The 17,640-nt window shown below is 42.3% G+C and overlaps 1 protein-coding gene across 3 annotated transcripts in view; it reads right to left on the minus strand.

Moving 5' to 3' along the window:
• Positions 1-8,773: 8,773 nt before the first annotated feature.
• chchd6b (coiled-coil-helix-coiled-coil-helix domain containing 6b) overlaps positions 8,774-17,640 on the minus strand; it is a 52,286-nt gene continuing 43,419 nt past the window's right edge. For 2 of the 3 annotated variants that reach the window (XM_014407990.4, XM_014407992.3), the window contains one exon: positions 8,774-8,945. In XM_014407990.4, coding sequence (XP_014263476.3) covers positions 8,922-8,945 — 24 coding nt within the window. In that variant the 3' untranslated portion in view covers positions 8,774-8,921. Of the gene's footprint in view, positions 8,954-17,640 lie in introns of all 3 variants that reach the window. The other variant, XM_076883874.1, reaches the window with a different exon arrangement.

Genomic DNA, 17,640 nt, shown 5'->3' on the forward strand with positions numbered 1-17,640 from the left:
TAACATTTAAACCTATTTTCTACACATTCCAGCACATAAAATAAAATATTTTTTGTGTTTACACTCACTCTTTCAAACAGATGCAAGTAAAACACAGCAGAAAATAAATAAAATCAAAGACTAGCGGTCCTTTTGCTCTATTTTCACCTGTAAAGCAGGACTGCGGTAGGCGGAGGTTTACCCTGGTGCAGGTGTGCCGCGGTCAGTTGAAGAATCCGCGAGTTTCTCTGTGAGTTTCCCATTACGTCATAGCGCACTCGGTGCTTGCTTGGAAGTTTAGGGGTTGTTTTCGCTGTAAAAAGAAGTTTTCTTCCCACGCACAATGGACACTAATGTTTTTGTCACTTTTTATGGAATCAAGCTCAAAGTAAGGTCAGTACTTCCACGCTTTAAACGCTGCACGCTCATACTCTCTCCCACAATCGATATATTATCCATTGTTGATCTGCACACAGCTGTTGTCACTAACGGCGCACTCGCTTACGTCACTGTCATGAGACATTCTCGCAAAATATCACGGTTTTAGTAACGCAGTAACGCAGCGTTCCTACGGGAAAGTAACGGTAATCTAATTACCGTTTTTGCAATAGTAATCCCTTACTTTACTCGTTACTTGAAAAAAGTAATCAGATTACAGTAACGCGTTACTGCCCATCTCTGGTCACAACAACCCTCTGCATGTCCTCCCTTCATGTTCACCATCCCTCCTCTGCACATGTCTGAACCATTTCCGGCTCACCTCTCTAACTTTGTCTCCAAACTGCACAACCTTATCATCTTCAACTCCACCTCCTGTCTTTCACTGAGTTGTTAAAAATGAAACCAAACCTAAAACTCACACTAAGATCCAATGAATGCACGATACTCACCCACTGAAAATAAATGAATGAATGAATAAATAGATAAATAAATAAGAGACCGGCCCATTTTAGCACCATGCAGCGTTTAGATGCTAATAATAAAGCGAGCACGCTGGGCACGTTCACACCTGTTCACCTCACTCAATTTGATGCCATTTTAGGTGATCGTGTGCTATTGTGTTTAAGGCCTATCACCCTGGGCCGAGGTGCAACTAAGGGATGCTACAGAATTAAAATTGGATTTGTTAAGAGCAACTTTCATGTTGCCTTATCATTTCTATTTTCTTTCTTATCAAGGGAAATTTAATAAGGTGTAATGCCTTTGTATAGCGGGCCCTTTAGGGGAATGAGTCATTTAACAACTGCACATTGCACAACAAGCAAGGCTGCCAGAATGTGTTTGTTCTCATTATATCAAGTTTACCACTCTCAGAGATTTCTGGAAAAAGGCGACGAGCAGATTTCATCTGATTAAAACCTATATATTTTTCCAGCTCAGTTTCTAGACAGTTGGCCTTAAAGACGAGGCTGGCAACATTCTCTCTTTATCTTACTGTCAACAAATCCCATAAACAGAAATAAACCAAAAATGCATCAGTCCATCTGTGAATGCTTTCCAGCCTCCCACTGCCAGCTCATCGGTTACTGCTTAACACGTACTGTAAATCTTGGACTTATTTAGCCTGTCGGAGTCACTGGAAGTGTGCGGATCATTTAAAAAGTTCCGTGAAGATGTAACAGATCTTAGATAATATTTGTAGGAACGTTGCTGGTGCTTTTATGGGACTTGCTGACAGTATGAAGAAGAAATAATGAGCTGACTTATTAAAAGCTCTGCGATCTGCACTGACTGTGCAACCTTTTTCATGCAAACATCTGCAACCAAAGGAGCAGGAAAGGTTTGGTGATCCTTAGCCACCTATTTTAAAAACAAACCTCATATTTTTACCTCCTACATTTCAACATATCAGATACTCCTAGACCCGTGGCTCCATTCATAAAGGTAGTTGTTGTCACTTCTCCTGGAATAATATCAGTACATCACACCTTTCCAGGAGCAGGTGGTGCGATTGCTGATTACAGCAAAATCTTTCTTCTTCTTCTGGAAAGCTGCTCTCAAATCCTGTGCACAGCCTGGCAATAAAGAACCAAAGAAGTGTGGAATCCATGAAGATTCCAGGCCCTAAATACAGAATAATGAGGCATTAAAGTCTGGGGCTGAGGAGGGTAATAATAAGATTGAAAGAGCGGGTGGGAGTGTGGAGGGTATGGTGGGAAAGGGACAATAGTTTCCAGAGGAAAGAAAGAGTGAGAAGAGCAACGAGAGGGGAGGAAGGAAAGATAAGGCTGGTGGCTTATCCTAGTTACTGGGAAAGGATTAAGTGATGTGCCACTTTGGTTCGCTGAATGTGTGTGCATGCATGCACGCATACACACAGAAATAGGCCTGATCAGTCTTTCGGGCATGTGCGCACCCTTTTTTTTCCTCATTCAATCACCCTCTGAGAGACACACGCACATCCAGGCATGTGCTGAGAGGGGTTAAGGAGCTACGTTGCCCTCTGAGCCAGTCTTACTGGGCTGTAATGACTTTAGAGGATGTCGGATTCTTTTTATCCACCAGTGTAATATAATAAAGCAGAAAGGAGGGAGCCGTCTTCTTCGAACTGCTTCTACTGGCCTCAGCGGACTCTCTTACCCAGTCTCTCTCTCGCTCCCTCTTTCACCTTTCTAACTTATGTCATGCTCATCTCTCTCTCTCTTTCTGTCCCTCTCTCTCCTGCCCTCTGGTCCCAGATGAAATTCTTTGTCCTTCCTAACCTTGACCTCTTTCCCTTGTTCTCCTCCCTTACTCTTTGATTTCACTGGTGTATTGGGTTTGTTCAGCCTTCTGCTTTCCCTTTTGTTCCAAGCTCCCCTACTCCTCTAGTGTCACATATGACAGTGTAGGGTTCCTGAACTGCTTCACACTCAAGTCACATGCTGTTTCCCTCCAGACACCTGGGTCAGGTTCCCTGCTGCTTCCGGACGCTCTGGTTATCTCTATTCCCTTTTCATAGCCATACCATCCCTTGTACTTTTTTCACTCTGTCAGTGGACACAAACTGGATGAGACAGACAGTGCTTCTCTCTGGGGGACAAATGCAGACAAAATTTTCAGGGCAGCTAACTGGGACCTATGTAGTGTGCACTTTGGAGCTGGTGGCAGATCCTTATTTATCTTATCTTGATATTAGAAAACTGGACAAACTTAAATAACATTTTCTGGGTATTTGCAGAAAAGATGTTATTATCTGTCCTTTAGAGTGGAAGAGAGAGCCTGACTTTGAGGAGTAAAGAGAAAATGATTACAATGGGAAATTGTTTTTACTAGAAAATTATTTGCAGCATTTGGGAGGCTGGTCTGGGACATGATAACTTGCGCAGGCAACGAAGCTGTTCGGTGTTATGTTTAGTCATGTGAAGAAGAACCACTTTTAGCATCACTAACTTGCAGTAGTCATTTACTGCATGACTTTATCACTCTCTCATATCATCGTGGCCCACTCTTCTTTGCAACATTGCTTCAGTTCAAGCATTGTGACCATTCATTTCTAAACAGTCCCTACACTGCATTTCTGTTGTCTTGAGGTCTGGACATTGACCGTGCCACAGTGTGACGGCCTCGGCCATGTCCCGTCTTTACTATGTCCTGAATGAGCCGGGCACAATTATTGCTGCACCTTGTTTCTTTTCTTTATCAACCATTCTGTTGTAGATTTGCTGCTATGCTTGGGATTACTGTCCTGCTGCATGACATAATTTCAGCCAAGTTGTAGCTGTCAGACAGATGGCCTCACATTTGACTCTAAAAAACTCTGGTATACAGAGAAGTTCATGGTTGACTCAAGGATTGCAGGGTGCCTAGGTCACCCTTCTACCACTGTGCTTGACAGCTGGTATGAGGTGTTTGTGCGGATGCGCTGTATTTGGTTTCCTCCAAGTGTGTTGCTATGCATTGTCGCAAAAAATGTCCACTTTCAGAAGTCTTGTGTTTTTTTCGGTTGCAACTTTGCAAACCTAAGCTTTGTTCTCTCTAAAATGAACATGGCAGCAGACTTTCAACTGTCAACCCATCCAAACAAGAGATATTCGGTCAGTCTACTTCTAACGGTGCTGTTATGACGTTTAACATGCTAACCCAACATATAGATCTTGTTTTTTTGTAATTGCTCCGAACACTGCATGGTCTAACTTGTGATGATGACACTGGTGGGTTGTCCACTCCTGGGAAAACGGTTATATTGTGTTAGCACACACCTGAATGCTCCAGAGCAGCAAACTGCTAAAACGTCTCTTTTATAGAGACGCTCACACTTTCTGACGATCAATAATCACGTGTATTGGATCATCAGCACCTGACTGCTTCTTGGTCTCTTAATTTCAATGAAAACATTATGGGAGTTTTCCACAGCATTGCAGAGTCTGGTGAAAACTCTTTTTCACACGCCTATACATGGTCTCCACCCGTCGCAGCTTCACTTACTTTCATGTTTCACAAGATTACAATTTTCTTGCATTCTTAATGCGTCTAACTTTTGCAGCTTCACTACATGGACTGGACACATGGACAGCTACAGGCAGTAGACTTGCTGATCGTAAGGCTAAGTCACTGAAGACATTGTATTTTCACCCTATTGTTTTTGTGTGAGAATCATGACATCTAAAATTACTGAATACACCAGTCAATCACTCCACACCCCCACCTGTGGCTGATGTAGAATCAACAATTAGCTCAGTTGTTACATTTTGCCTGTGGAAGGAAATTCTCACAGGCACACTGAAAACATGCAAGTCCCACAGAAAGGCCCCAGCTGACTAGTAGGTTCAAACCGCCTCCTGTCTGTGAAGTGACAGTGTAACAACACAGCGGCTCCTTACAAATCTCCTAAATCGCAAGCATAACGCTGAATGTAACTCACCTCTTACTCTATTCCCGTTTTCTCCTCCTCTTCGTCCCTCCAGGCTGAGGTTCCATCCATTCCACTGCTTCGCCGAGCTGCATGTTTATGCATATGGTTGTTGGTGGGGGGTCTAATTAAAATCACCAGCAGACAGTTCCAGTTCACATTCGGGCAGTTTAATAAAAGACTATTAAAATTAGCAAAAGAACCTCATGCGAGCGTGCGCGGAAACAGAACGGTGACTGTCACTGATGCAGCCACACACTCCAATTAGGCTCACTGTCGAATTCACACTCATGCAATGCCAAGTTGGCCGAGCGAAGACGGAAGAACAGAGAAGTGGGGGAACAGTGAGGGAGGGAGAAGTGTAGGGCAAATAACTTTACTACTGTGTGAACTCCAGAAAGAAGTAGTTACATGTGTGGGAATGTGTGTGCATGAAAAAGCATTTTTATCTGACTGCATGTGAATTCTAAGTGTCTAACTTTACTTGAATTGATCCCCATTAAGTCTTTTCAAAGGGCAGCAGTTTGTCAAAGCCTGACACCTCTTCAGCAGGATGAGAAAGAACAGCCGACAAACAGCATTTCAAGAACGGAACAAAGGAGATGGTGCAGAGCTGATAAAACATACAACATTAAGCTCCGCGGCTGACTGTCAAGCACGTGTCGAGCTAAAGCTACGGGATGTCTGACAGGTCAAAACTGTGGCAACAGCTCAAAGGATCACTTTTCAGACAAACACATGCACTTAAGTGGGTGGAAAAAAAAGAAAAAAGCAAGACAATTACTGCATGCTGGCTGCAAAATGAGCATTACAGTAACACCACCCTCGGCGGCACACACACACACAGCGTCCTCTGCTTTATGCACGTTTTCTGGAACTCGTTGTATTCAGCTGGGCCCGGTAATTGGTAAAGACTGGAAATCAATAGTGGCACACTGCAAGGCGTGAGTAGCCATCTTCTAACCTTGCACCGAGCAGCTGCCTCTCCCAATCAAAGCCCGGCTGGTTTCCACGGCAACCTCAATCCCGTGTCTTCCACTGTAATAGGGCGGGAAAAGAAAGCCACGGTGCTGAGGGTGTGCGGTTGAGATGGAGCTCAAGAAGGTGGAGGCAGCGAAAAATAAATCCAGTCTCGAGGGAACAAAAAAAAAAGCCATTAAAAATGAGTTTTAGCGGTGACATAAATTTAATGAGACTCATTCAGATTGTACAAACTCCAGTTCCTTAAAAAACAAAACAAACATCCCCCGCACTATCAAGATAGTGTTTATCTCATTTCATCACCAAACCACATTCAAAACATCTCATAAAGCCCATTCTTCCATTATTTTTCACCCATTGTGCTCTCTTATCCAATATATTGGCAAAATATTCCTGATATTTCTGTAATTCAACCAATTTAATTAAAGGGGGTGGGTTTCTAATAAAAGCCAAATGGCAGATAGCAGTGCCTGGGCTTTTCAGGAGCTTGTTTAATCAGAGAGTTGTTGAATGGAAGAAGGCAATAACAGAGTGAATAGAAGCTGGTATTTGTAAAGAAATGTCAGGGAGAAGGAAGGGATATGAGAGTCACTGGCTGAAACCTCTAATATGGTGCTGACTTTAATATAGGTAATATGTGCGCCATGTGTGTTGGGTTAGAGCTGCCTAATCCCAACTGAGGAAGTGGAGTTTGTAGACGGAGGCAGTGACAGACAAAACTGATGGCCATGCTGGGCTTCATTTCTTTATCATTTGACTTGCTGTCACTGTCCTATGCTAGCTTTCTGCAACAGAGCAAAGAGACAGCGTGCAACAGTTAATGGCTAACAGTTGATGGCTCTCCCTTGACTCGTGTGAGGTGCTTCACTGTTAATCTGTGTTAGTGAAAAAAACCCCCACCCCAAATCAAAGCTAAAAATATCTAACACTATGCTAACAACAAGAAGTTACCTGTGGTAGACAGTGGGATTCTCACACTCTGTATGTGCTGAAACACTTTTGTCACAATTCAAATGAGCATATGTCAGTTATGGGCTACTACATTTTTGTAGGTTAGGCTTAAGGGTTTTGACAGAGTGCATTCTTACAGCTAGCTAGATAAAAGAGCTGAGTCACAGAGACCTTGAGAGCAGACAGTGACACCCCGGTAATGACTGTTTGCTGAAGAAATTTCTGTATTCTGCAACCAGTTGGCAAGTGTTTGCTGGAGGTCTCTGGCCTGATTAGTCATTAGCAGGTAGCAAAGGTCGGTAGTAATTTACACAGATGATGCTGGCTTATATGCCAACACTTCTAAAACTACTCGTCAAGCAGCGGTGAAACTGTAGAGTGCAACGCAAACTGGAAATGGAGAATGTTCGCCTCAAAGTAAGGCAAAACTTTTTACATTGCATTTCCAGTTAGCATCACACTTTTTCAAATTTCAGTACAGTTTGAAGAGTAATTGGAAGAGTAAGTGTTCCGTGGAAGCTACAGATGACTGTGGAGATGTGCCAATGACCAAAGAAATCAAAAAGATGTTTTTGTTGCACTCTTTTTGCAACAGCATTCACAGAATTTACACTTTCTCCTAGCTCCTGAAGGTTGCCAACGGATTGACGGCCAGTCCCAAGCCCGTGTGACTGAGGGCTAAGCTGTTCTCACACATGCATTGTGCATTCAGTTAGACATTAAAAGGTATTCAGATCACATGTATGTGACAATAGTGGAGGTAAATGTCCTGCCTTCTGCACGCTCGCTGATTTAAACCAAATTAAATATTCCTAGTAGTGAGAACACATCTGAAGCTGAGCCACGCCTGCTGTCATACAGGTAAGCATGTGTCAACAGCTATCCTCTTAAAGATATTTGGCTAACTTAAGGCACTTCATTAGCATTAGTGTGTTGTGGGCAGTGTTTTCAGGGTATACAACTTTGCACTTTGCAGAGTCAATGGATCGATCCACTGTATTGTCTGATATCATGTTGTGATGGTGATGAATGGGACCCAAACTGTGATCAATAGATCACTCCTCACAGATATCATTAACAAACGCACTCCACTACATTCACATCGACTGCCACTTGTGTGAATACATTCTTACGTTCAGGAAGAGCTGCGTGGGTACACTGTAAGGCCATTAATATTCTATGTGTCTCTGCTGTGTGAATGTGTGCATATTGCGTGTACAATGTCTGTGTATGTGCGAGTGCATGTGTGTGATAACAAGCTTCTGTCATTCCAAGGGTGGCCAACCATGTCCATATATAAGTGGAAATGCATCTTGACAGAGTCCTTCTCCTTCACACACTCGTATATATACACACACACACACACACACACACGGAGGGGGTTAAGTGTGTGAGTACAGAGTAGTGCTGTGAGCTGTAGCTCTGTGTGCTGACCTTCAGGGTTATCTGGAAGGTTCCTCCACACCTTGCTGCTAGCACAAACCCCTGCTGTCACCATGGAAACACAGCTAGCAGGGACAATGTGTGCCCCGTCCGGTGTGTTGCTCATGTGTACACATTCACCTATATGTGATGACACTTACAGGTTCGGTACAGCGCAAAAGCACACACACACACACACACACACACACACACACACACACACACACACACACACACACTCTAATTGGTGCATGCTTCAGTATTCATCTGTCCTCCAATTCATTTATCCCTCATTTCCTTCACTCTCCTTTCGCTTCTCCCTCTTAATGAAACCATGCACACAGTGCACAATAAGCCCTTGGGCCTGCACAGCATTGTCAGAAGGGTGCACACGACCCCATTTCCAGTAGTGGAACCATTATTAGCATGCTGTGACAAGAGACAGCCATTCACCACAACACACACACACACGATACAAACCTGCAGTTTCATCACCACTGGATCACTGGGATTTATTTCACAGACAGCGGGAATGTGCTGGCACAACGTGACCGTAAATCAACACATCGTACACGCTGGAGTGACAAGTCAAGATAATAGACTCAAAAACCAAGTAGGATGAGTTTTTATTTACGTATTTATTGATATGGCTAAATTAATGGACGGATTGATAGAAAGGGAAGCAAAAACAAACAACAAAAACAGGACAGACTTGACATGCACTCTTCCTTCAGATCTCCTCCATTTCTTGACTTTCTCAACCATGATTCGTCAGAGTGCTCTGGAAAACGGGGGGGGGGGGGGGGGGTATGACAAGGGAGTGGAAAAAGTAGAACAACTGTCAAATAATACATTTACTTTGCTAGAATCCAAAAGACAAGTAAGAGAAACCAGGATGCATCATGGGAAATCTATTCCCTACTATAAACAAACTAGCCTGATGATGGATGATCAATATACAAAGAACAGTACCACATTAAATACCTAAACATCTTAAAATATCTGGAACTTAACGCAGAAAATTACAGTTCCAGCTAACAACTTTGGGGACACGATCATCGTTCTAGTCTGGAGAATATCAATGATTACCCAGAGATATGGATTTGTATGGAATTTTCTTTAAACAATAATCCATTTTTAAAACTAAATTAGATTTCTAAGTGTCAACGTATCCCAAATAGTGTCAAGAACATGTCATCACAATGATGCACAAAAAGTACACATCCGTATTTTGTAAGCAGAGCTTATTTATTCTGCTTTTAACCTTCTTTCGAAAGGTAAACAAAATTCATTCAGGTAGCTGCCAAGTGGTGGAAGACATGACTATATTTACTTTCTCAATATGATGGATCCAAAGTTGTGTAGAAAAAACAAAAGAACAAAAATGGAACCAATTTTTTTTTTCACTGGACTGGAGATGTCAACAGCCCTCGGGATAACGGGCTAATGCTAAGACAAGCTTCTGCAGAAGGTCTGACCTCTGCAGGAACGTGTTTAGCCTGTAGCTACTTTCACTGCTGCTAAACTACATTTAGAAAAATGGGAAACAATGTAAAGACAAACACAGTTCCAGAAAATGTCTTCGCCACCAAAGTCTAAAACTCATACTGGTCTTTACAAAGCTAGCTGGACAAGAACAGACACACACACACACACACACACACACACACACACACACACACACACACACGCACACGCACACGCACACGCACACGCACACGCACACACACACACACGCACACACACACACACGCACACACACACACACACACACACACACACAGGTTCTAATCCAGTGAATCAGAGTAGCTGCAGGGAAGGTCTAAAGTGGTTTATTGCTACAGTAGACCTACACTTGACATACTTTAGCCACACTCATAACAGGTGATTTTTTGGGGATTTGCTGTGCAGCCCAAGAGCTGCAACAGGCACTTGAACAGAAGACAATCTGCAGAGGCTGAAGATGTCATCGTAATTTATCTGATTTTACTCATTTTCATTCTGTCATCAAGAGCACTGGATCATATTTGCTTGGTGCCTGTTAATATAGACCATTCCACAGCAGCACACACACACAAAATACGATTTTTCTCTTGGTGTAGCATGCAGTTTGGAGCGGTTTCTTATTGGATTCTTACTTTCAGTACCAGATGGTGACGTTTATCCCACCCCAACAAGAATTATCGCCTAAAAGCAGAACAATATATTGTGATATTAGCACAGCGACTGTACTTAATAGTTGCCAAGTAAGAACCAGTCTCATGGTTTAATAATTTAGAGGACACCTCATTTTGGAACCAAGCAGCGAAAAGATTAAATGGGGGATGAAGAATAGCAGCCTTGGAGATTTACTCTGTATCAAAATACTTTCCAAGTGACCTGGCAGTCTCTTGAAATAAGATTATTAAGTACTGTCTTTATATGTTTACACAGAGTTACACTTGTAGCTAATTTTGTTTCGGAAAGCCAATTTACTATGGGGTTACACTGAACTCCTCTAGCGTAAATACACATCCAAACACACAGTTGCAGGAAGAGACGCGGGGCAACACAGGGTTAGTGAAGCATTAGCTTGACGCTGCTGGGTGTGCTAGTTGGCATGCTAACTACCCCTGTGCTCGGCTGGCAGGCAGATATGCTGGCGGGCAGGTTAGCTGTTCACTTGCCAAGTGCATCCGAGGGCATCGCAGCCTGTGCCTTTGAATTGGAGATGAGCGGCAAATGTGACAAGGGGATTTAGCTTTACTGTTCCACTCACGTTCTGAGATATAAAGGGGGACAGTGTGTGTCTGCATGTGTGCGTGAAAACTCACTATTTGTGTGAAAGCGGCTGTTTATGCGAGCAGGAGTTGATGCATACACCAGTGTGCGTGTGTGCGCGCGCGTGGCGAGAGGGGTGTTGGTGTTGCCACACTCTTACACAGCACTGTGACGGAACATTATGCCTAATGCATAGTGTATGAAGTAGTTCCTGAATTTCAAACTGACCCCTGGCACCCCCCACAGTACACACAGTTCAATTTGGTGCCCCAGGTCTAAATTTGGACTGCCGCCATCCTCACTTGGATAATTTAAAGACAGGAAAAGCTTTTCATGCACAAAACTGTGGGCAGCAAGGGCAGCCAAATATTCTAGCTCAAGGTCTGTGCTGAGGTTTAGACATACACCAGCTGCCGGTTTATTAGGTACACTGAGCTAATGTATTCTAATGCAGCTATACTGGAAAAAAAATCCTACCCTTTACAAAGGTTTTAATGTTGCCTTATGGATGTGTTCCTCAAGAATCTGTGCTAGATTGGAAAACTATAGCTTCACACCTGGAGACTGAGCTGTGGTTTGCCTTGATCTTTATCTTTTATGCTTTCTATTCACCAGCACTGAAAGTTTAAAGTTGACTTTACCATCACTGTAAATCTGTCTGTCATAATTAGATTTAATATTCACAAAAACATGGATTCACAAAGACAGAGACAACATACAGTCACACAAACGCATGTTTTCTTCCACCTGCCAGTTTCTGTCCAATTAGCGAGCAGTTTGAGGAGTAGATCGTTGCGTTTGTTGGCTGCGAATCAACTTTGAACGTCAAAAAGGCACAGAAGCAACGCTGTGCACACCGTGCGCGTGTTCACACTTCCACAGTTTTAAGCTAATAGGCAACATGGAGACAGTGGACACACGCGTAAGCATCTGCAGCACACAGAAGAGGAGCCTCACTCACTCGCTCACTTGTTTCTTCTCTGCAAAAAACAAAAATAATAGACAAGCAGAAAATCAATAACTGTCTCCTCTGCTCAGTGCTAACAGCACGCAGTTCTCTCCCTCTCTCAGGAGGGACAGAGACAGTTGCCAGGCAGAACTGTCAATCAGATACTCACAGTGGACGTGGCTATGACTGCTTTATAAACACACAGCAATTCACTCATTACCCAGTCAGTACGACAGCCACACACTCCATTAGTCAATCCAGGAAGCCTCCAGTGCAGTTAGTCAGCTGGTTGGTTACACGTGTAAGAACATTAAATTGTTTTGTTGGTGGTGGGCGGGGTTGCACCGGAAACAAGTTGCAAAAACAATGCTTACATTGTGCCTTTTAAAATGATATGGCGGCACACTGGTTATCAAATAATGCTTACTTACACAACCGTGTGACTCTTTTGGAGTTGTGTTTCCAGTTTTAGAGTTTCTGTTGTGGGTTATATTAACCAGTGAGGCAAATGTGGCACACTTTAAGCTGGGAGCCAAGCAAAAGAGTCCCAAATCCAATCAGGGTGCTTCATAAATGAAAGCCTTGAGAGGTATTGATAAGACACCAATATCATAACTATGATATTGTTGGTAAATGATGAACTTTGATCAGTTCTGCATCATGATCACTGAAAGCTTCACAGATTTCCACTCTTAGCAAATAATCAAAGTTTCAAGGTGAACTTCACGGGGCGAGTACAGAATCACTAAAAGGTTCTCTCTCAGTCTTTCTTTTGGTTTATAGTTGTTAAAGAAACAAACTCCCTGACACTTTGAATTCATTTGATGATTTCTTTTTCACTGTTATGCAGAAAAATAGTTTCTAAACCAAACATGTCAACATTCCTTTGGAACAGCATTTTATTATCCAGTATCTTTGATTCTGATTAATGACTGCAAACATTAAATAGAGGATTATTTAAGTCGATAATGGTAGTCACACTCTGAAATTAAAGAGCTCCCCAGTCCTCATATAGCAAGTCTCTTTTGTCACAATTTACACTGACACGTTATTTTTAGCCAAATGAAATAAGACACGTGGCAGCTGAAACCTGGCAAAGGGGGGAGGGGGGGCAAGGATCGATGGCATGTTGGTGATTGCGGTCCGTGGAGTGTAGCAGCATGGAAGACATGTTTGGCTGGATGCTGATGGAGTGTTTCTATAGGCTTGAGAGACAGGCACATGGTGGGGTGGGTAGGTGGGAGTGGAGGGGATATAGGGGAGGGACACGAGAGAGACCAGCTAATCTTTATGTGGCCTGTGCGTTCATGGGGCGGTCGCCTTGGAGATGATGGATGTGAAGGAGAGATGGAATGGAAGGAGGTAAAAGGGTGAAAGAGAAAGACAGTCATAAAAAGACAGAAATATGTGCCTGTGTGTATGAGAATGTGACACACACGCAAAATTACATGAATGTGTTCTCACAAGCAAGCAGGAGCTATAATCAATGTAAGAGCAAAACTAGGACTCTATAAAAATGATATTAATAACAGGGATAATACAGTATAAAGAACTGACTGGGTCTATATACGAGTGTGCCTGCATGAGTGCACATATAAAAGAGTGTGTGTGTGTGTGTGTGTGTGTTGGAGCAAACCGCTGCTGAAGAATGGCTGCGTTATCAGATTAGAGTTAGCAGGCAGGCCAAGGCTCACAGTGGGGCTCACCACCTGCTACTACTGATAGTCATGCAAAAAACAAAAAAAGACAAAAACAAACACGCGTGCGCATACACACACCACACTACTATTTCCTTGTGTGCTTTTAATTTTACCATCTTTATGCTTTTTCCTCACTCTCACAATAGTGACTGACACAGCTTCCTCCTCTTTTCCTTTTCCCTACTTCAACCCTTCCATTCCTTCCACTGACAGAGTCGTCCTATCTACATTTTGTCTATCATCCACTCTTTCCTTCTGTATCGCTCTCTTACAGTTTTCAATGAACCCTTTCTCACTGACAGCCATGTGTAAGCCTCTTCCTCTACCAGCTTCTTTTCTTTCATCAGTCTCCATCCATTACCCTGGTGACGGGCACCTTTCTCTTCCATCTCAAACACTCATCCACGTTCTTATCTTTTTTGTTGTTGTTGTTTTTAGCTGAAAAACACACAAAAAACCCCAAACAGACAACTTCATCATTGCAGCCCGAACATGTCCGGAAGAGATTTTCTTCTTGCCAGAATTACCTGCAGGTGAAATACGAGGGAGAAGCAGAGGGAAGTAGTCTGCCAGCGCTAGAGCCATCCTGTTCTTTTCCCTAGCAATGGAGGTCTACGCTGAATGTAGTCTTGAGAGGTACTTAAGATGCTGCTGGCACTACATTTAGAAATGGACAGCTACTTGAAGTAAGTGAATTTGTGGTTCAAAGTGGCATGTGTGGAAAACGTCAACTAAAATGTTTGGAAACGGGAGGGATTGTGCTACACAGATGCACAAATATGCTACACAAATAAGCACTCAGATGACAAATCTGATAAGAGATGCAAATAAACATGCAAACATACAACATCCTGCACTGCACCATCGTCATGTTATTATATTACTAATATCTTTTTGAAGCCAGCTGGAAGCTTGTGTAGCATTCCAACTGGCTTGGTGTGGGAATAGTTTTCTCTTTGTTAATCTTATTTGCTGACACAAGGCAAATCAACTAATAATATAAATCTCCCCCATAATGATGTGCCAAGTTTAACTTCTAACTGCCAACAGAAAAAGGCATGGAGAAAACAAACAATTAAAAAAAATTATGCTAAAATATTATTTACAAGTGGAGACTTGCACACAGTCACCGCATATTTTATCAGGTACACCTTCTTACTGGCTTGCTTCCACTTCTGCCTTCGGAACTGCCTTAATTGTGGCATAGATTCAACAAGATGCTGGGAACACTGGTTAAAGATTTTGGTCCATATTGATATGATAGCTTCACATAGCTGCTGCACATTTGTGAGGAACACATGCATAATGCAAATTTCCCATTCCACCACATCCCAGAAGTGCTCTATTAGATTAAGATCTGGTCACAAATATAACCGTGGTATAGTAAACTCATTGTCATGTTCAAGAAACCATTTTGAAATGATCGTAGCTTTGAGACAAGGTGTGCTCTCCAGCTAAAAGCATTCATTACAATACAAGCACACTGTAGTCATAAATGGGTGGAAATGGTTTGCAGCAACACTCAAATAGACTGTGGCATTTAAACAATGTTCGAGCTGTGCTAATGGGTCCACAGTGTGCCAATGAAATGTCCCCCTCTCCACCAGCACCAAAAGCAGCCTGAACTGTTCTTAAAAGGCAAGATGGAGCAGAGCTTTTATGTTGTTTATGTCATATTCTGACCCTTCCATCTGAATCTCAGGAAATCGAGTCTCATCAGACCAGGCAACGCTTTCCCAATCTTCTGTCATCCAATTTCAGTGAGCCTGTCCCAATTGTTACCCAGAGAACTGCTACACGCTGGATATTTTCTCTTTTTCCAGACCATTCTCTGTAAATCCTAGAAATGGTTATACACATCTGGCGCCAACAACCATGCCCTGTTCAAAGCAACTTTGTAACCACACAGAGAATAATAATTATGACAGGTTTGTGGGACCTTTGTTGTCTAAGCTAGCAGCTATTGTGCACTATACCAATCTCTGCATTTTATTATGTTACACCTGCCCAAATGTGCAGGAGGCATGTTTATTGTATGTGAACCATGTTCGTGTGTTTTCAGACTTGCTGTTATGAATAGAGATTATATTTGAATTGGTGCTGGATGGAGAGTTTTCTAGCCTTGGAGACCAGGGCCTGCTCATTCATATCAACACATCAGAGCAGACAAAAATCCACGGACTGAAGACCAGCAGGTTCAAGTGGGTTAAGTATGTGACATGCAACAGAAAGTGTGGTGATATGATATTGTTAGCCCAGGCTGATTGTATTAAATAGGGCAACAATAGCATTAGCATTCTGCACTAGTTGGCACTGAAACCTTGGAGTACTGCAGAAGAGGAGGGGTGACAATTATTGTAAGTGGTGGGTTGACAAATGTTTGTTCTTGAATATGACTTTGAGGATGGCTGTGTTTTGTTTTCCTCTGAAGGAGGTTGAATGCGAGACTAGATCATGAAAACCAAAAATTCTCAGACTATTCGGTGGGCTTGTGCTCATGCAAACACACACAGATGCTTAGAATATAGAAATTTTGCAATGGAAATGTCTATATACAGTAATGACAAAATATGAGACGGATATTGTCACACGAAAGACAGACAAAATGCTCAGAGCTTCATGATAACGTAGGGCCTTGGTGAGCTGACATTTACCCTGTACTCCTCACACATACACGCACTCAGTGGGTTCCATATGCATGACAATGGCCCGAGCTGAGACACTGACAGGAGAGGGACAGGGGAGTGATAGCAGAGAGGAGGTGAAAGGCCATATCCTGAACCAACTGTCTTTAATAGATGGCAGAGGGTAGAATGTGTGAAAAATGTGTATGTGTGTGCATCCATGCATGAATCATAAAACATAAAAGAACCTCTGAGTGACATAAGGAAGGCTGTGCCGCTGCAGATAGTGAGTTGGGTGGACTTCAAGTGAGAGACAGAAAAAATTGAGATAGATACTCTAGTGATGTTCAGATCAAGACTCTGGCAGAAAAGACAGATAAGCAAGCCACTGGTTTTATTGGCAGATTGATTGGCGAGAATAGACACTCCAATTGAGAGTAACAGAAATATATGGCAGCGTCTACATGAATAAACTCTTGGAAAGTCATGTGAGTCACTCTCAGCTCTGTGGAATTGACAGGATTGACCACTAAATCGTATGAGCCTACTGCTGATGTACACAAATGTGAACTTTGCTTACACGAGTGTCTGGTGGACAACAAAAATAACTAAGATTTAGCTTTTAGGCAGACACGTGCTATTCAATAGCTGTCATGCTTCAGAAAGAAAGAGCCAAAAGAGAGAAAACGATGATGTGTGAACCATAAGGTATCCACTTCAGACAACGAGTAATTTGTCAGAAAAATACAGCTTTCTCCCTTTAATCATAGGGAAGAATGTGTCTGCTTCTGAAAATCCTTACAAGCAAATGCAGATAACAAAAGAACAGAGCCTTTAAGCTGTCTGGAGGTTTTCACCAGGCTAAAAGCTTTGCTGCCTATTGAGCAGTTGTGTTATTGTTGCACCGCAGAGAACAAAAAAAAAAAAATCACTGCATCCAAATGTTGCATGTCTTTTTTTAATTTCTATTTTATCAGGCTATGAAAGCCAGTTTACTCTGCTCGTTAATTCAAACAAAAATCTCTGTAAACCAACATCTCAAAAATATGATGTATCAGTCATTCACTCAAGGAGGAAAAACTGTTTTTTTAAATTACAAAATTATGAAGGATAACAGATTTGAGACATTTCCCAAATGATGCATCCAATTTAGAAATCACACATTATGTAAAAGCTGGTTGAAAATTGGAGATTTTCTTGTGACAGTCTATTTCAAGTATTTCCTGGAGCAATAAATAGAATTTTCTAAAACATGTCCTATTCCGATTTTTTAAAAAGTAAAAAACATCAGTTTCCCTTTACAACAACAGGAGCAAGCACAGGCACTAGCTCTATTATTAACAGTCTCGACCATAACAAAACATTTTCTCCAGGGTCTATAGAACATTATATTTCATAATGAAATATGATGCAGTGCTCTCTCTAATGACTAAATCTGCAGTG

The sequence above is a fragment of the Maylandia zebra genome, linkage group LG5 (genome assembly GCF_041146795.1).
Source record: "Maylandia zebra isolate NMK-2024a linkage group LG5, Mzebra_GT3a, whole genome shotgun sequence".
NCBI classification, from domain to species: domain Eukaryota; kingdom Metazoa; phylum Chordata; class Actinopteri; order Cichliformes; family Cichlidae; genus Maylandia; species Maylandia zebra.